The sequence below is a fragment of the Haplochromis burtoni genome, unplaced genomic scaffold (genome assembly GCF_018398535.1).
Source record: "Haplochromis burtoni strain Fernald_Lab_line unplaced genomic scaffold, NCSU_Asbu1 Contig_215, whole genome shotgun sequence".
Classification (NCBI taxonomy): domain Eukaryota; kingdom Metazoa; phylum Chordata; class Actinopteri; order Cichliformes; family Cichlidae; genus Haplochromis; species Haplochromis burtoni.
In genome coordinates, this window is record NW_024582576.1 from 389,373 (window position 1) to 410,615 (window position 21,243).

General features: G+C 40.4%; 1 protein-coding gene across 1 annotated transcript in view; it reads left to right on the top strand.

The window, feature by feature from the left end:
* LOC102295086 (serine/threonine-protein kinase 32C) overlaps nucleotides 1-21,243 on the top strand; it is a 121,285-nt gene that overhangs the window by 61,524 nt on the left and 38,518 nt on the right. The window contains exon 2 of the mRNA XM_005936844.3: nucleotides 1,814-1,869. Within this exon, the coding sequence (XP_005936906.1) occupies nucleotides 1,814-1,869 (56 nt within the window). The remainder of the gene's footprint in view (nucleotides 1-1,813; nucleotides 1,870-21,243) is intronic.

Sequence of the window (21,243 nt, forward strand, 5' to 3'; positions counted from 1 at the left end):
TTTGTTTTGTTTTTTTAAATGTTGAAGCAGCTCTGCTCTCCATAGCATTTATTTGTTGGAGGAAATGCGTTTTGATCATCCCCATCTTCATTTCCAACATGATATTCTTATTCTTGGACTCTACTAGAGTAGCTTTGCACAATTCACAGTTCAAAAAAATGCTTCTTTATCTTACACAGAGCCCCTCTTTTTCTCCTCTGCCTGAAAAACAAGGGTTTTAGCTTTTTTTGCCTTTAAGCTAACTTTACTCATATTGATTAATATTAAAAAGACTTGCTATTAATGATCAAGGCTTTTTTAATATCATGGATTGGGTGTTCTTTTTATTTATGCTTTTTCTGGGGTCTATGATGGATAATTTGGAATTAAAATTGCATAAATTAAGATCTGATTACAAATATTAGTCTCACATGTTGCATTAATTTAATTAAAAAATGAGTCAGGTAGGTAGAAATACACCAGAATAGTGAAATTAATCTTGTATTTATCGTCTAATCTTGATCACATGTTCAGCGCTCATAAATAATATATTTGGAAAACAAAAATATTTGTGCTTATTATTTTGTTTATTTATTACAGAGGAAAAAACATGACACTCTTCCTCACCACTTCCATCCAACCATGTCCTTCAGGACTCATTTTAAGCTGCGTACAGAAGGATTCAATCAGTCTGCAGAACACACACATGCATCTGCTCCAGTGGCAATGAATGAAAACATCTGGCTGTGTTACTATGCATACTGAAATAGAAAAAAAAAACCTAAGATGAATGAGTCAGCGCTCTGAGCTGGACGTCTTTCTGAAATACAACTCTCCTGGTCTTCATGTGAAATGTCTTTACTTGCTCAAATTTGATCTTGTAAAAGTCGATCATAAAACTTATGGAAGAGTGTCAAATTTTATTGCGATCTAGATCAAACTCATTTTAGATATTTGTTTCTATGTGCTGCGTGTGTTATTTGTTATTCAGATGTGAAGTTTAAAAAAGTTTAGCCAAGTCTTCATTTAACAAATGTTATTTCTGGGGTTTTGTTGTGCTTCCTAATCGTCGATACTGTGGCGGTGTGTCACTGCACAGATCCTCCAGGGAAAATGTTTGTGCTTTTTCACATTTTGACTGTTGTGATTCATTATTTCTACTTTTCCATCTTTCACATGTTTCATTATCCAACACACACATTATTCTCTCCCACTGTGCTCCCTACTTTTTAATTCTTTGAAAGAAACATTTAATCTTCACAGTACTGCCAAAGTGCACCAATACATTGTGAAGTGCACATAGAGTCTGGATTTCCATTTCTCATACAGTACCGAGCAAAAGTCTTGAACCACCCCCTCATTTTTTTTTGTATTTTGCCAGGTCAGTCTGTGTTAACGGTGTTATTAACTGCATTCTTCAACTAAAGAAGTGGGAACAAATTATGTGGGGTTTTGTTTTTTTGCAATAGGCCGCAAGTAAATGTGTAAAGATACAATTTAAAATTGGTTCTTTGTTAAGTTTTCTGGTCCTTTCCGTGACTTAGGTGTCTGCTTATGTTTGAATGTTTCATAGATTAGTGTGAAGTGTCTTAACAGACAAAAACTGGTCAAATACAAGCCCTGGATTAAAAATCAGAAACACTTTAAAAAGCCTGGAGAGCTATTCCTTAATACCACTTTAAAGATTATAGGGAAGTCCGGATCCCTGGAAGCAAATAAAGAAATGAGGGATGGCTCAAGACTTTTGCACAGTGCTGTACATGTCATGTTCCCTGTTTTATAGCTCAACTCAAACTGACACGTTCTCACTAACTGCTTCTCATTTTCTCCACAGTAAACTTTGACCACTTCCAGATACTGCGGGCCATCGGGAAGGGGAGCTTTGGAAAGGTAATGTGGTCTCCATTTTTCATGCGACTTGTATATTGTTTGCCCTTAATTACCCACCACAGTCGTCATCTCTAAAGAATCAGAGCAAACTAAGCTAAATGCGCTGGGATTACACTTTAGTTCTCGTGTGCTGCTTAACAGAGCCGTCCTGTTTTTGCTCATTTAATAACAGTTATAAATGCAGCTTATGTAATTATTTCTAAAAAGTCAGAGGAGAGCCAATTTATATTTCATCTCACTCAATCTATTGGGAATTTTGACCCCACGTCTCAATTTAATTACAGAGTAGCACAATTCTGCGGCTCTATTTGTCATCGCGCGGTTGGGCTGAATAGAGGCAGGAGGAGAACTTGGCGTGTGTGTGTGCACGCTGCATTTTGTGAAACTAAATTACCCACAGTTCTTTTCAACCTTGTCACAGGTGCCAATATCACCGTTGGTGGCCATTGTTGATAAAACAGTCATTTTGGATTAACTTGTGGGCCTTTTATTTTGCCTCCTGCCGAAGAATTCCTTTGTGTACCAATTGAACGTCTGGATGAGACTTCAGTAATGAATTCAGGACTGTGTGTGTGTGTGTGTGTGTGTGTGAGAGATACACAATTCGGGCTCCAGAGATTGGAATAGTTTATCTTCATTTTAAATCCCAAATATCACTGCTAATATTTGTTCATTATACTTGTGTCTGTGCACGCCTGTGCAAATTCGTTGCTCTCTACAAAAACACTTTTCCCCTCTAAAAACATGTCCCTCTGTAAGTCATTGCCCAATGCTGAATACATTACCATGTGAATTTATGTTAATTTTTACTTATTGCTTTGTTCCCTCGAGCTGCTGTCACTTCCCTTATGATACTGAAGTGGATCCGCAGTAAGCCGGGAAGCATTATCTTTTTAGAATAACAATTTACACTCACTCTAGTTTCTTTGAGATGAACGCCACATGTAAATAAGTTTCATTCACATTGTCGGCTTTAAAATTCAAACTTAAAGAGTTTTTAAGTAAACTGGCTGAGATGAGACACGGACGATGCACCGGGTCCTCGTCTGAGCGCCGGCTTTCAGCTGTGCTGCATCTCTCCCCAGCCATGCACGCACAGACACTGTGCTACATTTACACAGTGAGACAGATGCTCACAGAGACGTCCAGATACATTTTGTCCTCGCTGGAGGTCATCTTGTGTGTGTTCTTTGGCCCACTGTGGCCTCACACCGAGCTCCTGCTGTTTTTTTGAACACTTTAACAGCACCAACCTTTAGCTTCCTGTTGAACACACTTAAGTGGGGGAGGTGTAGGAGGTAGTAAAACAGGTTTGGTTATCCTAATTTATAGTTGTCTTTATGTTAAGGATTAAAATAAAATTCACAAGAGAAAGGTGTTGGTGTGTGTGGTTGGGAAGAGAAGGGCGAAGCTAGAATGAAGCACAAACAGAGGGAGGTGTTTGCCTCTCGCTGTAGCGCTGTGAAACATGATCTGTATATTGCAGCTTGTGTAGGTGCTCCAAGAAAATGGGTTCATCGGCATGCGGCACTGTAGATGTGCACATATGCACTCGAGAAAGAGAGAGAATGCTTGTGTTGCTGAGCTCGTTCTTGCACAGCGGGGAGATGTGAGGTAGGTTGGGGCTACCTCATAACTCCCTGCTGTGAGGCTGCCAGAGGGGAAAAAGAGGAAACCGCGTCCTTCTCCTGAAACGCTCATTTTCCTCTGCTCACTTTTCATCTTTACAATCTCAGCACTTGGGTGTGTATCTTCTTGCAGCAGGCCTCTCAGTCTCACTCTTGTTTTATAAGAGCTCCTCCTTGTGTTATCTAGCTTAAAAGCTTGTGCAGACACCACTTTGACTCTTACTACAGAAGACGTACTCTGCCCCTGACTAAGCACCGCAAGGACTCATATCGCACTCTGGGACTTAAAGTGCCCTAATTGACAGCTGACAGATGCGCGGTGAAACCTTTACCTTCAGTCACCAGTTTAAAAAAAAAAAAAATGCACAGGGAGGCATGCCTGCTGGCAGCCAAAGATCCTGCATCAAAATTCTCCGAGCGTAGCCGCTGCTACAACTGCAGTCTGAAAATGTAAGCTGATCCTGGCATAATGACAGCGTGGGTTTGGGTGTTACAGTTTGTACCTGAAAAGTCTAATTTGTGCCCGAGTACAGGAGTACAAATAAAAGCTTGGGTCCAGAACTGAATTAGAGATAATGTAGGGCTGTTTTAGGTCCGAGCCGCTAACCTGACAAAAACGCAACACAACTGCTGGTAAGTGCGTGTTGTTTAAAACAGTTAGATAGTTGGAGTAGCAGGTCAGCGCTTTTAAAGGTTTATCAGAAGCCAAAACATTTTATAGGTGTGAAATATAGGACTGTGCAAAAGTTTGAGCCACACCTTATTTCTTTTTAACTTGCTGGGTAATGGGAAATGGGTGCATCAGTTTAAATTTGGAAAACGTACATGAAAATACACTATAAAAGGCAAAAACAGAGTTTACATAATGAGCTTGAGAGTCAATATTAGGTATGAGCATCTTTATCTTCAGCACACCCTGAGCTCTCTTAGGCACCTTTCTTTGGAATTCCTTTAAGTAGTCTTCAGGAATACTTCTCCGGGCTTCTTTAAGGACATTCAGAGCTCTTCTTTCGATATTAGCTGCCTTTTTGTTCTATTCTCTGCTAAGATGATGCCACACGGCTCAGGTCAGTCCATGAATGATGGTGTTTTGTTGTGTTTAGTAAGCTGCTGCCGGTCAGACGCTTTCCAGATGGTATTGCATGGGTGCATCAAAGTCTGGTGGTACTTTTCTGAGTTCATAATTCCATCAATTCTGACAAAATCCCCAACACCCTGGCTGAAATGCAGACCCAAACTATGACAGAGCTGTACAGTACAGAGCTTTACAGGTGGTTGTAGACATATTACCAGCAATTTGAACCAGAAATGTCAAATTCTGACCTGCTGCCACTGATTTTAGTCCAGTTCTTGTGTAATTTGGCATCTCTCAGCCTTTTCTCCCTGTTTCCCTTCCTTGATGATGGCTTCTTGACAGCCACCCTTCACTGATACCATGAGATGAGGCTTTGGTGAACACTAGATGGATCAACTGAAGGACCAGGTGCATCTTTCAGGTCCTGTGTCAGGTGTTTGCTATGAATTTCAAGTACTGTTCCTCTGGTGTACATAGATTTTTCGGCCTGTCCTCTTTTTTTTCTGTGCCCTACTTGTCCAGTCCAAAGAAATGGGAAGAAATGGTGTGTTTTGTGACAGGGTGCTAGTAACAAAATCACTAACAATACAATTTAAAATTGGTTCTTTGCTAAGTTGTGTGCTTTGTAAGTGGTTTTCAAAAGGAAACCAAAAATTTTGCTCTGGAAGTGATCAGTACAAGGACTTGACTGAAAATGGGTGAAAAAGCAGTCAATGTCCAAAGAAAAACTTTAAATAACCTTCAGAAAGTCTAAAGAAATGTTGCTCAAGAAGATCATCTGGCTCAGTACAGGCAAAATATAAAGAACTGAGGAGAGGCTCAAGACTTATTCACAGATAATCAATTAAGTTAATCAAGCTTCATCTGGAAGCATCCTCCTGGCTGCAAGAGCTTCTTGTTTTTGTCTCATTAACTGTCTGGTGCTGCTCACAGTAGTCTGCTGTGACGGGGTCCTCGAGGACTAATGTTACAGGGAAATCATTAGGAAAGTGCTTTGGACTGAGCTTTACTGAAATCTCAGTTTTCCCCCTGTCGGAGAGCTCCACCACCTCCACCCCTCCTCCTCCTATTCCTTCTTTTTAAACGTCAGTGCAGGTACCGTCTCCCTCCCATCCCTGTATTTTTGTTACATAGAACTTAGTGGCTGTGCTCACTGTTCAATTCAAGTTGGTTTAAGAGAGATGGTAGTTTTAAAAAAACACAAAAACAAGCTGTTTTGGTAAAGCAATATATAGGATTATTAAAGATAAAATATGGCATTAATTTTGTTTGAATTCCTGCCGTCTCTCTTTACTTCTCACTCTGTTTTGAAGCGTCTGCCTTCCAGCAGATGGGGGAGACTGTAATGGCAGCTGCTTTCCAGGAGGCTGTAGCTCATCTGTATCATGACAGCTAGGCCTGTTGGGCCAAATACATCCTAAGAGTAAGAGTAATTTCCTGCTGTCTCTTTTCCTCTCTAACTTTTCCCTGTGTGCATCAGACTTTCGCCCCCCTCTTCTTTGTCACTCCAATGTTCTCAGCTCAGGCTGCATAGGAAGCTGGCATTTCTCTTGCTGGGCTTATTAAAGCCTGTGCTTTAGAGCTCTGGAGGGGGGCTAACACTCGAGGGGGACATGACAGTCATTGGCAGCGACAGCAGTTTAGTGACAGCTTCCTAATGTCAACAGTCACATGGACAGGTAAACATCTAAACAGATAGAACAGAGGTGGATGGAGAGAGACAGGGAAGGTCAGAAGCTGTGGATGAACTCAGCCGGCGGTTCCTGCGTCGTCTTTCCCTGTGCCGTGCAGATGCTTCAGTGGGAATAAAGCCTCATTAGGATGGAAATGGGAAGGCAGACGAACAGAGACAGCTGCTGGAAATGAGTGGGAGTAAAAACGAGATGGAGATGAGGGAAACTGACACCACAAGAGGCTGTGACACTCATCATATCTATGGAAAGGTCAGGAGGTGATCAAGCCTTCAACGTTTTCAACTTTTTTCTGTATTTTTAAACCTCCGTTGGGCTCCCAGACGGCCAATCAGTCCTCCTGTCTCTAAAGACTGACAGTAGCTGCTTTTTACTTCTCATCCCTCCCTTCTTTGCACCTCTCAAAACTAACTCTCATCTTTACGTCGATGAAAGTTGGTTTTGCAGAGTTCATCTCGCAGCTCAGCCACAGCATAGCCCTCGGCAACCAATTAGCCTAGAAATGCGCGCTCTTCCGTTACACTACACCTCTATAGGTTTCACCGAGTAAACCTACACTGCACAGCAACATAAAGAAGAATAGCTGCTTTAACATACCACGCTTGATATTCCCTGGTTTATTTATTTCAACGGTATGATTTCAACCATATTTTTTTTTATCTACAAGAAATGGACCAGCAGATTGTGAAATCCAAAAAAGAAAAAATAGGCCATTTGGAGGCGTTAATATTAACATTCCTGCCAACAAAATATAACTTATAGGGTAGAAAATGAGAATGGCAGCATTGCTGCGAGCCAGAAAGCTGTCATGACCTCTAAATTCTCCGCTGGAGCCTGAATCTTATTTCATCACCGTCCAACTTTGCCAAAGTGTGCCTTCGTACATAGACGTATTAATCATCAGGGTATTCTGGGTATTGCTGCATTTCTACTAATAATAGGGTTAAATTCTTGGTTGTCTTCATTATCATTCCAACCACTCTTCCCCAGAGAATAACACAAGTATCAGTATTCTCATGTACAGCATCATTATGTACCTTCTACAAACAGGAGAGAGAGCTTTGTTCCACCTCCACATTTTTTTGATATCTGTGCAGAAGCATGGAGAATGGATTTCAAAACTGTGACAGTAGCCAGCGTTTTTCTTCAGATAAGGTTACATTTTCTGATTAAAACTGATAAGAATCTGCGATCAAATAATTCTCATTTGACATTAAAAGGTCAGATAAGTTTTTCCGTCTGCCTGCAAACTTTGTGTCCTTTGATCAGCGATGCCGTGCCCTCAGGCTGGACCTCAGGAAAGATAAGAGTCTTTAAGATATTTATGTCTTTGCAACCTTTGAAGATACTATAAATTGACAATTTTTGGGTGTGAGTGCCTTCAGTATGACAAAATTAAGTAACAAACCATCCAAAAGAAGGGTGTGAAGCTGACTTTGTAGTTAAAGGAGTTATAGGGGTTGATTTTCTTAGTCTTTGGATGCGCTCAACCACATTTACCAGAACAAAGTGATCTGAAATTGATTTAAAACTTTCCATATTTAGAGTTGACTAACTGCCTATTTCTAACTACCAGTACCTGATGAGATATGAACTGATACTTTGTGTCGTCATTGCAAAACTGTTGAGTTGTTCGCCACAGAGTTTAGTGTAACAGAGTAACTCTGTACTGCTCTTTATTTTTGGGGGGAGTTGGCAGCACAGTAACTGCAGCTGCATTAGCTGATGCTGTGTCCCATTTGTCAAATGTAGTGGTTAGTCATCATCCTAAAGGCTATTTGTCTTTGTCAGCTTGGAAATAAGAATGAAATAACAAGTCTGCCAGCATGATGTTTGCATACTGCTTATGTGCTGTAGTAAGAGCAGAAAGCCTGCCAGTTAACGTAGGCAGGGCTTACCGACACAAATCAATCAATCAATGCCTTTGTGAAAGCTTGTAATACTGACGGGTCGGTCAGCGGTCGGTCTCACAAGGGAATGAATGTGGAACTAAGTTACTTTTGCCCAGAGAAGGACACCTCAGCTAGAGAGAGGACTGGAGCTGTGACCAGTCAGGATTATGATGATGTCAAATACCTGTAGTTAACAAAGGTAGCAAACTAGGTATATCGCACATTCTCAGTGAAAACAGCGATCAGTTTTACATCTTACAGACTCACTTTTAATAAAAGTCCAAATTCTCCTTTGCTGGATTATTGTTGGTATTACTTTCATAATAACAAAAGCATTCCTTTATTGACTTTTCAGGATTAATCCATTATTTTTGGCAGTGGTGTGAGTGGAAAACCATTGAAAAGCACCTTTTTTTTCCTTTTTTTGTTTGTTTTTCAGTTACGGGCTTGCCCAAACTTAATCTGGTCTTTAAGTCTGACATCATTTGGTCGTTTCAGGGTCCAAACTTCGCTTCAGATCCCAAAGTCAAACGAACACTGCGGCATCACTGAGCGTTAAAAGCTGTCTAAATTCTTTCATCGTTAATCAAGTGATCGGTGTGAATGCTTTATCAGGTTTAACATTGAACAGCGGTAATAAAAACAGAGAAAGGTCAACAGTGATCACTGACTTCTTTTTAAGGGCTTGTTCAGATTAAATACAGCAAGATACAAAGCATTAAAAAATGTTAGAAACACAACGGCCTTAATAAACGCAGAGTAGTTTGGACCCGAAAGTCACTTAAAGACCGGATAGTGACTGCTGGCTTAATTGATATTTAAATTTCCTGAACAGTGGCATCAGCTCCAAACTGACATGGCCAAAATGTCAAGTGTGAACTCCACCAAATATGTTCGTACGGACGTAGCCGCCGAGAATGAAAAATTAAGCCAAAGGCGAAGTGCCTGTGTTTATTTATTTATTTATTTTAAACTCCCAGCAGAGGGAAACTTCTCTGGTTGCAAAGCACTAGAGAAGTCTTTTGGAAACTGCCTTCAGCTCTCTTGCCCTGTCCACATTTTCCCGATGAGTTTATGGGCTCAGTCACTCGTTTCAGGTCATGATGAATAAATTATGAAGTACATTTTGCAACTAAAGGTCATCATTAGAAAAGCCAGGAAGGACAGCTATTCAGGGTATGGCCAAGCTTCAGGCTTATAAGGGGACTTAACTGTGGATGACATCACGATGGCTACGTCCATGTTTTATATAAAGTGTATGTTTCTTGTTTTTGTGATATATAACAAGATAGCAGATGGCAAACTGCGAGTTATATCATGTTGATGAATATGTATGAGATATTTCCACTCTTAATGGAGCACTCAGCTACACCTCAAACAGCTTCAGTAAACCCATAGTGGAGATGAGCCTTCAGGCCCTTTTTGTGCATCTTTGGTCTCCATTACCTTCTTTGATGCATGTAATCCTCATTATGTGGTCCTTACATTTCCTCGCCTTCATACACGAACGGCTTCAAACGTCTGTTTTATATAAACTAGAGGAAAGCACAGACAGGCAAGTGTGTCTTTACAATTTTTGTATTAGTTTATCATTGTGTATGTAAAGTGTTTCTTAGTTTAGTGCATTCAGCACAGATCCTCTTTTATTTTTTCCTCTCTCGTTTCTGAGAGGACAACCGGTGTTTCACTTTAATGTGACAAATCCAGATTAAATGCATCCACAGCTTTTGTCTGTGTTTCTGTAAAATCTTGTGCTTTCATTTCTTTGTTAAATTTATTCTGTCATAGCAGTCCCATGGATATGGCTCATGACGAGAACTGAAAGATTAATTAGTTTGGCAGTCAACAATACTTTAATCTTTCTACATTAAATCACTATAGAACCACACTGATTTGCTTGTTTACAATTTCCTGTTGCAAAGAGGCAGCGGCTGCTGTCTGTCAGCGCTTCAGAACATCTTAGAACCAACAGTTAGCTGGTCTGTACATTAGTAAAATAGGGCATGTATTAGGGTTGGGCGATATGTAAAAATATTCCAACTGACAATCGTCAGTCCAATAATCAACAAGACCTTTTGATGGGCGGACTGATTCATGCATTTACAACACAGAAGAAGTCCAAACATGGACGAACTACTTGCAAAAACAAAAATAAAGTTGCCAGTGTGGGATTTCGTTGGCTTTAAACCGGATGAAAGAGGTTTGAAGGAGCATGTTTAAACCGGATGAAACCTAAGAACGTAACCAAAGTGGTGTGCCGCTTATGCAGACGTATAGTGCGAGCACGACTAACTTGCATGAGCATTTTATCTGCCCATGTACAAATGCTTTTTTCTGAACATAGGCTACTGCCTTTTTTTCTTTCTGTTGTGAGTTTGAGTAAATGAAGCGCTACATTTGGGCGCACTGTGAGGCGGGTGCATTTGCTCGCAGATGAAAAAGGCTGCTGTTAAAACAGCGCTCCTATTATTATTTTTTTTTCTGTTGACTGCTTCTATTAGCTCCATCGTTATTAGCAAACTTACTCATGGGCAAAGAAATAAATAAATCGTCCTTGTACAAACGATGGACGATAGGCTCAGCCTAATCTGCATTGTTATTTTCATCTTTGTTCATCAGATTTTTTAAAATTTAAAAGTGACACACTTGATAAATATCAGTCACTTGCAGTCAATTCCATCTTATATGTTGATATGAAGATATCATTCAACACAGCCAGTTGTGACCGATACCAACATTCAACCAATATGTTGGTTTATTCCTAAATGATAAATGGGACTGAAAAAAAGTAGTGAAACCAACTGGTTGACTGGTCACGTACATCCTTTATCTACTGTCACTGTAGCCACAGCGCCAAAAGTTCACTGACTCGAGCTAGTCAGATATGCAGAACGTGCCCTTAAACGATGAACTGAACTTTTGAGGTGTTAGTCAGACAAATAGGGCTTTTGAAGATAGCACTGCATGTTGAAAAGTTAATACATTTCTGTAGAGTTTTGTAAATGATGCCTAAAGCAAATCATTTCCTTTGGAGAGCGAAGCGCTCTCAGTCTGCTAGAATAATGTGTTGTTATGCAGGTGTGCTTGTGCTGCAAGTGCCATCATTTATATGTATTTATATCTGTACTTGAGACTGTTCTTATACTAGAGAAGAAAATGTATCCCTCTTTCTTTTCTTTTTTCTTTGCTTGTATCACATAGCTTCATTTTGCACAGCTAAGCCTCAGAGAAGTCCGGTATTAATGGTCATGCCTACCGTCTTCCCGCAGCTGAGCAAATGGATGGCCGAGCTCAGTAAACACGTTCATTTCCTGCAGGCTGACAGCAGCCGCTGTGGAGCAGGAGACATCCAGTGGAATGAACCAAATGAAAGTGCAAATTATTCTTTCTTCTCCCAGGATGACATGTTTATCCGACCCTGAAACTGTGTTTTCCTCTCTCGACTCACTCAAAGCACTCTTACCAGAATGAAACGTGGGTGAGAGGAGCGTGTTTGGTGCAAGGGAGTGGGCGCATTTGCACGTTTCCGGGTTACCCTTTACTTAGGCACGTCTTTCTAAATCATTCTTACCAACAACAGGCATGAGCTGAACGTTAACCTGAGCCAATGGAGAATGCACAGTACATTTCTGGAGAACTTAATAGAAAAGACACGGGCTGCCCTCCTTCTCTTCCCCCCCGTCATCCCTCTCTGGACCAGTGTCCCTCTCTGTCCATGTTTCACCCGTGTGCCTCAGTTAGAGGCTTCTGGCCGACTTGGCACTTACCTGACCTAGAAAACACAAAATCTGCAGCTTCCTGACTGAGCCCACTAAATTTAACACCCAACCTTTTTCTCCTCGCTGCAAGCCTTGTAGTCCCTGGAGCTTTAGGCCTTCTGACAGCAATTGATAGGACTGCTAACTATAGCAGAACAGTGGAGAGGACGAGGCGGTGGAGGAAGGTGGATCGGAAAGGTAAACAACATACAGCCATCAGTGGGATTTAACAGGGACGCTCTGCTTTGAAGCGCGACATGAAAGGGCTTTTTTGTTACCAAGTGATATGTTCAGCTAATAAGCATTTAATAAGTGCATGTGTTCAAGGAGTGCGTAACACTGAGATTAACCAGAGGGAGGCCTGGGTAGAAAAGAGCCGGAGGCTGAGGCAGATGGTTGGGGTGCAGAGCTAGATCAGTATTTTTTCTTTTCTTTTCTTTTTTTTTTTTTAACATATGAAAGATTTAGAGTGGAAGAAGGCAGATTTGGATTTATATACTGAGATATAAACTCAGAGTTTTAGCCTGCAAAATCACAGAGAGAGTGGCTGCAGGTCAGTCTCCTCTGAAATGTTACGGGACTGATTTCATCAATATATTAGTTGATACAAAAAAAGGTGAAAGAGTGGTAGTCTGTCTCAAGACCTCGTATCTTATTATTAGGGTTTAATAATGTTATTATTGCTATCCTACACTAAAAGGTCATTCGTGGTTCTTGATCCAGCCGTTGGCAATTAATTTTCCCAAATGGCCACATGAGAAACTAGGACTGTTGTGAAGGGCTGCAAAACTAAGCTTATAAAGAAATAGAAGTGAATATTGTGCAGAAACGAGTTGGCTTAGTGACCTTCCACAACTGGGACTGTTGTGGAGGGCCATAACTTTCCCAGTAACCATCAGTCAATCTGAATAATATACAGTATATTTGTGGGTTACAAAGATTAGTTTCATTGCTCTACTAATAGAAGCGCATTGGGCCAGCACGTGCAGTACAAGGACCTGAAACTGAATAGAATTCAGCCCTTATTAAATGTGTCTTTTGCTTTTTAAATTGTTCTTTCCAGCAAGTTTAGTTTTCTGCTGTTTGTCCTAATGAGCACACTCTTCTTTATAAATTCAGTTCAGTATAATGCATAAAAGAATCCATAAAATGGTAAAAATATATGTTTTGAGAGATTGTCTCCCATTTGCGGTTAGCGGTGTCATCTACAACAGATGGTGAACTATAAAACAACAAGAATAAAATTTCTACAGTTTGTTTTTAGTTCAAGCTCTTAAGTTGATATGAATTCATGGGTCTGGGCGTATGAAGCATATTTAAACATAATAAAACCATCGCCAGTGCCAATATGAGAGCCAACCACTCTGAATTACTTTTACTCTTATACTTTAATGCAGCGTGTAAGATTTTATGATGCTAACTGAAAGCATTTAGCGTCTTATAAAGCATCTGCTTTATCACCCTTATTGATGATAGTTTACAAAATGAACATCATGACCTCCAAATCCGGTTGTTCAGTCTGACGTCACTAGCCGTGTCTGGGCCTAAACTCCGCTGCAGGTCCATATATCAAACGATCACTATGGCATTACTGAGAGTTGAAAAACTGTCTAAAGTCTTTCATCTTTAATAAAATGATCAGCGTTCTGCTCTACCAGGTGTAACAATTGAGTTTAACATCCAGGCATCCATGAAAACGGAATTTATGACATTTAACGGAGTTAGAAGTTAGCAGGGAGTTAGCTCGCTAGCTTCTATCTAAATACAATATAGCATGTCCTGACTGCGGGGTTTTGGAAACAAATTAAAACGTACAGCTCTGCTATCACTTCCAGCATAAATGAAGACAGAAAACTAAACAGCAGTGACGTTTGTAGGGTTACTGAAGTTGGGCTAGCTGGTATATAATGATGTGCTACGTGACCGCTAGCGACACAGCTATGTTAGCATAATATAAACAAGCTAACTTTTTTTCCACTCGATAAAAGTTAACGTGAGTGTTCTCGGTGGTCAGGAACAAATGTAATCGCATGGCAGGATGCTGTAAAAGGACCAAACTTCAGCCAGGAGAACAACTGAGATAATCCATCCACAATACGAGGTTAGTCATTCATATACTGCTGCATGGGCTGGGCTGTAGTTACATCCTAAGGTTTTAAAAACTGAGCTTAAATAAATGATTAGCGGTAATAAAAGCCGAGGGAGGTCAACAGTGATCACTGACTGTTTTAGGAGCTTTTTGAGATCAAATAGAAGAAAATACATAACATTAAACATGTTAACAACACAAAAGCCATATTAAACGCAGACTACTTTAGACCCGGAAGTAGGATTCGTCGCGTCATCACTGAACAACCGGATAGCGACTGAGACCATAAACTCATCAAGAGAGCATTTTCTGAGGTCTGAGAACAAGAGAGCAGAGGTCTGTCTTAACATGGAGCTCGTTTTGCAACAGGACTTGGCCCAAGTTTAAGGTAATTCCGCACTGGCTTCACTTTTCAGACCCTGAAGATACGTCCATGTTTTATAGAAAGTTTATGGCCACCATAAATCATCTTGTAATGCCTGGGGGCACAACCTCAGTCATGCTTTAGATTCAATTGTGTGTCCTTAAGCAATTCTCTTAAACTCTGAGCTTTGTGCTTATTATTAAGGCGCTCTGCCTTACTGTGATGTCTAATATATATATATTGTAAAAGCCATGAGTAATGGTACTACATGTGATGCGATCTCTTCTCGGTGATGGATGACACACATTATTAAAAGATAGTAATGAACTTCCTGATTTGCTATTTTAAGCATCGTTTGAGGCTCTTGCCAATAGACCTGTCAGTCTTCAGTGTTTTCCACTCATCTTCTTTCATAATTCTTTATTAAGTTAATAAGGAATAAGGGAATTGAAAAAGCTTCTCATGGTGTACTCGGCTCTTTAATACCACTGAACTTTTTTTTTTTGTATTTACCTCCTTGAGTGGAGACGTGCTAGGTTACATTCAGAAACCTTTCCCCCTCCTTAGCTCAACTAAATCCAGCGCTCTTCACTCCAGAGACTGAATCTTTTTTTCTTTTTTTTACTGTGAATTCTCCAGTGCCCCGTGGAATCATTATCCAGTGACCTCCTGAATTAACATCCTCCACCCGTTCGGCAGCTGAGGTTAGAGCTGGACAGATCATCTCAGTGGAATATATAATTAGTCTCATGATCTGCAGTAGATGGGTCGTACCAGCAGATAGGTCACATTGAGTCCCAGTGGAATTTTTCCCAGCAAATTTAGGTAGGCTGCATTGTTTAAATAGAAACCTGAATCGTGGTTTCGTTCACATTTGAACGCTTGAGACACTGTAATACACAGCAGCTGCTGCGCTGGCCTTTTCTTCTACGGCAATATTAATTACAGCATCCTTGAATAATCTCTTTCACTTGGCTCTTTGCAATGTGCACTCTGCTGAAAAATTAATGAATTTATGTTGCCTTTTTTTCTTTTTTTAATGGATTATTTCTGGTTTTAAATCAGAGTTTACATGTAGCTGCTCCCTTCAGAAGCCCCACTGTTAATCTGTAATTGCTGCTCGTATCGCCTCATTAAGGATCCTCAAGTTTCTAGAACATATGGGTGAATAACTGAGCTGCCTTTATTTAGACTGTTGGATGTTTTCATGTGCTGTTCAGTCGTAGGTACGTGTCTCTTTGCTTGCCAGGCGCCCCTGGCTGACCCTACGGAGATCAACTCCAGGAAGCAGCCCGCCAAGCTCCTTGTTATTAGTGTCATTCGCCTCTCTTCGTCCTTATTAAATAATGATTGTGCTGCAAAAACACACACACACAAAAAAAACAAAAACAAAGTTGGTTTCATGCTCCAGAGCTCAAAACTATTAAAAGTGAGCATCTGAGCTGTTGTGATGCAAAGCATGGATTCTGTGAGGCAGAGACAGGCAGGTGCTCTCATCTGTGGCGCTACTCCTTGCCTTTAGATTCCCCCTGCATCCAATAGCTTCTAACAGCACATAGAGAAATATACGGAGAAACGGCGTGGTCCCTGAATTAATGCTTATTGTGTGTGTCTGTGCGCTCGTCTGGCCACCTCTAAAAAGCGCTCTGTAGGAGAGATAAACAGGTGCTATGTGCAGCTGGTGGTCAGAGATTACAGCCAGCGTTGAGACAGCATCTCACCCAGAGCCAGCGCCGCCGTCCTTCCTGCTGCTTGGAGACATGAAATCTAGAGCCAAGTCTAAACCCTGGACAGAGCCCATATGAACAGCTTTTTTTCTTTTCAGTTGTGTTTGCTCATTAACACTACCCTTCAAATCCCCTGGTGCACGAGACTAAAGCGGTCTCATAGCTGCACTGCTGAATTCAATAACACTCGGACTGTTTCTGTATGTTTGCGATCAGTAAATGCAGCTGGCTATTTGTCACTCCCATAACTTGCTGGGCTCAAAGGAAACACAATATAGAACAGTTTTCCATGTTGACAAATCCCAGTGAATTAACACAAATTGTCTGTGTATCCAAAAGCTCATATTGCTCGTAGCGTTTTCCACTGACAGAGATTTCCTCAGTAAATACTCGCCGCTTATAAACTCTATTTACTCACTTTTAGTGATGTTTGTTGTAAAGTACAATTCCTGCTGATGGGAATTTTGGTTTGTTTTTAAAGAAAATAAAATACATCATGACCTTTATTCAACTGGATTAAAAGGTCAAGTTCGTGAATGGTTTTCATCATACCTAAAGTTTTAGATCTGCACAAAATTTAATCAGGTGGTCCCTAAGGATCTGTCCTAGGTCCATTACTTTTTAATCTTTACATGCTGCCACTTGGTACTATCATGAGGAATCATCATATATCATTCATACACAGTTGATCTGACCCACTGTTCACAAATTAAGAAGCTGCGTTGGCTGTTGGATCTCTTGAAAGTTTTTAGAACGGAACAGAAATGAGATGGAAATATTTGTTGTTGATCCACAAAGTCAAAGACAGAAGACGTATTCATGTTTATCATCTCGTTCTCTGAAACACAAGCAAGTCAGGAACCTCGGGACTATTTTGGACCGCTCAGTTTTTACAATCATATTAGTAAGGTCACCAGTGCCGCTTCCAGATCATTTGACTGATCACTGAATCCGATCTGAGGGTGTTTTCACTGCGGCCCTGTTGTTTTTGTTTGTTTTTTTTAAAGCTACCTGCTGACCTGAGGTCAGTTAAAGCTTCTTTCTTTGTTCCGTGTAATCTTGTTTTTTTATTGTTTTTATGTTCATTAAATTCAGTTGTTCCACAGTTTCCAACCACTGGCAATTGCTCGTGCGTCCACTAACTTCATTATACATGTTTGATATGAACATTCAACATAGTAACAGTGCATTTTTAGACAGTAACTACAGAAAATGTAATAGATTGAATTTAAAATTTAAACTCTAGACTCTCTAGAGTTAGTTGGAAGTAGCAGACTGGGACTAAGAGCCATAGTGTTTGGGGAAGTCAATTATGTGACTGCTGCTGCAGGGAGCAACCCTACAGATTTTTATCATTTTATCTGAACGTCGATAGATTTAGCCAAACGGCATCATCAAATCCCAGCAACATGTCTTCCAAAACTGTGTCTGAGATAAAAGTAAAAGCTTCCAAAAACTCTCCACTGTGCTAGTTTTTGCTAAAGGATCCACAGGCATGTTTCTGTTACTTTTTCAGTTTTAGGAAGTTTAAATAAGGCTGGGAAACACGTTGCCATTTTCCAGCCAGCTGCTGTCGGTCCAGGCAGTGCCACTGAAGCAGATTAAATAGATATTTAAGTTTAAATGTGTGCACGAAATGCTTTCTAAAGTTTCCTGATCATTTTGTTTATGCTGAAGTAACATTTCCTGGGACTCATTTATTAGGCAGCACTGTTCTTTTCTTTTTTCTCTCTTTTTTGTTTTTGGATGACTCTTGCTGGCTGGAGGCTGGTCAGTCCAGAGCCTGACGTGGCCGCTGTGCCAATTTATTAGCCAGCTCTTCTCCCAGATGCACAGCTGGCCAGCCAGCGGACAGATCTGGCACCGTCCTCAGATTTGCCCCTCTTCCGCCCTGCTTGTTTGAAAACAAACTGACCTTTATCTCTGACAAATATTCAAAGCAGTCTGACTAGCAGGTGTTCCTAAATTAGAATTTAACGAGAGCCTGGCCAGCAGTGTTAACGATAGCCTGACTCACACCGACCGTTAGCGTTTTAGAGATAATGTTACAGAATAATTAGGAACATATGAGTGTCCACGACTGCTCTGAGAGAACTTGTCTCAGAAGGTATCTCTTTATGGCACCTCAGTCCCACACTCTGCAATTGCGGGGATCTTCCATCTCGACTGATTTAATTCTAGGTGAAAACGTCTCCATTCATATGCAAATAGCTTGCAAAACATTCCACCTCACACCTCTCGTCTCCAAATTGTCACTTTTTTCTGCTCCATACTAAACTGGTCTAATGCATTGAATTGCTAATACACTCTATGAATAAATGAATAAATCCTTTTTAAAAGTCATCATTTCACTCCGCTGACCGGCTCCTGAGGATTCCAGATAACACGAGGTTAGTGGAAGATGACTGATAATTTGATATCTGATTGGTTTGGAAATGTTGTGTTTTTACATTCTACGATACTGACACACAATCACCAATAAATACATTTCAAAGTAGCTTTGTGCAATGCAGGGTAACAGAATATGGCCAGCACAGAAAAGCGTGATGAGGAAAACATCCATGCAAACTGATTTTTCATGTATAAAGTCGGACACTATTTATAACCTTCAGCTCCCCCTGTGCCCCCGTCGGCTCTCTTTGCAGATGGATTATACATGAACCCAAAACTGTAAACCCTGCGGTCCTAAGCAACAAGCTGTGAACCTGAGATATTTATCAATTTGTACATTATAAACATAATGTGCCGTAGAAATATTGTTAAAGTAAAAAATGTAAAGAGAAACTGAAGATTTCTGAGATTTCACTTGCTTTGCTTTGGTGACCTTTCAACCCTGAACATGAGAACAGATTTCAGTCAGACCACTTACATTTGAACTGTTGCATCACAGCAGCAAAAACAGTCTCCAAGCGCATCACATCCCACAAATATGATAAACACAGAAACTGGACAGAGCTGAAAGAGAAGGAGTTACAGTATTATTTTATTTTTTGCTTTTCATGTGCACATTGAAAAAAAAGTGCACATCCAGCAAAACCAGTGAAAAAATGTAAAGCACACGATTCTTAATCAGCGCTGTCATTAACTGAGCACATGCTGTGTACAGCCATTCATCATCTTTACTGTTCTCTCAGTCAAGACTTCAGACCTCAAGATTTCACATTTACTGATAATTTTAATCATTCGACGCGCTTCGCTTGGAATATGTAAACTAATGAGAACACTTGTTTTTGGGTGAGTCATCACATCAGATTGAATCAGATCACATCATCACGTAAACATGATGATATCTTGTATAATGTGGTGTATATGTTATATTAGAAATCATCATTATTTCTGCAGATCATATCAGTAAGGAAGCTGAATAAATATTGATTGATAACGGGGTCGGATTAAATACGCGTGCACTTCTTCTCACTCCTTTTCGATATGGAACTGAATCAGGTGAAGCGATATTAAAACGTATTTTGCTTTATTCTGTAAAGCGTTTTTTCCCCCCCTTTTCTACGCTAAACGAACTTCTGTGTATTGTTTACATGATCGGTATTGAACACAAAGCCATGTTGTGCAGGAGTTGCGGATGGGGGACCATTTGGGGGGGGTAAGGAAAAGAGAAGAAGCAGCACTTTCTTTAATAACACTTATAGGAAGTCTAGAGTATCTCTAAAAATTTATTGTGCTTCTTGTTTGAAGAAAGAATCGGTGTAAGCGCATCTGAAAATCCCGCTTTTATCTCTAAAAACCTACGAAAAGGATAGAACGGCTTTTAAGTAACTACACTGTGGAGTCGAGGGGAAACGCAAACATCTAGTTTCTATTCTCCAGTGTTGATCTTTTCTACTTTAATAAGTAAGATTCCATTTTTGAAACGGCTTTCTCAAAACGAAATGTGGCTGCCTTTATACTGTCTGTTTAATTATGTTCTATAAAACCAACAACAGGTACAAAACTAAATAAAATTAAATAACTTTAAAATTTGCATCACTGAATAAATTTTGTGACACAAACCGTAGTAAAATTAATAAATCGTGTTTTTGAAATTCTGTCTTTAAATTGATGTTATTGTATTCCACATTGGCGTGCAGTAATATACCAACAGTTTTAACAATAACAGCAGACTTGGCAAACAAACAGGAGACGAAGAAAGGGTTTGATGAATGTTAGCTACGATGAGCTGGTGAGCGTGATGGGAGGGGGGGAGGCGGGGGGTGAACTTGAAGATCCAGATGGAAGCAAATGGAGAGGCAGCGAGTCAGACCTGGCACACATTAGAGCTCTGTGCTCCAGGGGAAACCACGAGTACAATTAAGTAGATGATGTTTTACACAGTAATGGCTTTCCTCCTGTCACTGTTCACATAATGTCTATTTTAACACCTCATTAAGCTTGGTGTTCAGTCTTGAAATCATTCTTTCCCAGCAAATCAAGAGGAAAAACTCTTATTTCATTGGCAGAAGTATGTAGCTTCTTGAAGCCTCTTTATTTGTTTGTAATGCAAACATAATTTAAACATAGCAGCGAAGGGCTCGGTAACTCATTTCAGGACGGTATCATCATATTTGTGAAAAGTGTTGCAGCATGCACAGCTGCACAAACATCCATCTGGATGGAGGCGAGGGATAGTTTCTCTTCCCTCTGGCATTTTTTCCCTCTGTTTTCTAAGACTGAAAAAATAAGAAAAATGCTGTGAAGGGTGTTTTTTTTGCAGTGCATCAGGGCCAGAGTGCTATGTAACAGCCATCTGTGTGGATCTGACTGTAACGAGCAGACCTGCGAGAAGATCCTTGGTGGACAATTCAATCCAGCAATGGCTGAGTGTCTATAACAGAAATAGGGAGGGGGGGTTAGCATTAAATGCTTCATGGGGTTGGCAAATGTTACAGTCAGTGCAGCGGTGGCCAAAACAGCTGCTTAGATTTTGTCCTTTAGGTAGTCGGACAGTGACTGATGCTGAGATTTATGTGGTTTTTCTAAGTTTCACATTCACTGTGTTAGCATGCACACAAGATGCCATGTTGTTGGAAGAAATCCAGTTAAGGAGGAAAACCAGAGGACATTTTTAAATGTAGGTGGTCGGTAATCATATTCCACCCCGGCCCCTTCCTTGGCTTTAAAACAAGGCTGGCATCTTTTAAATGTGTTTACAAGGA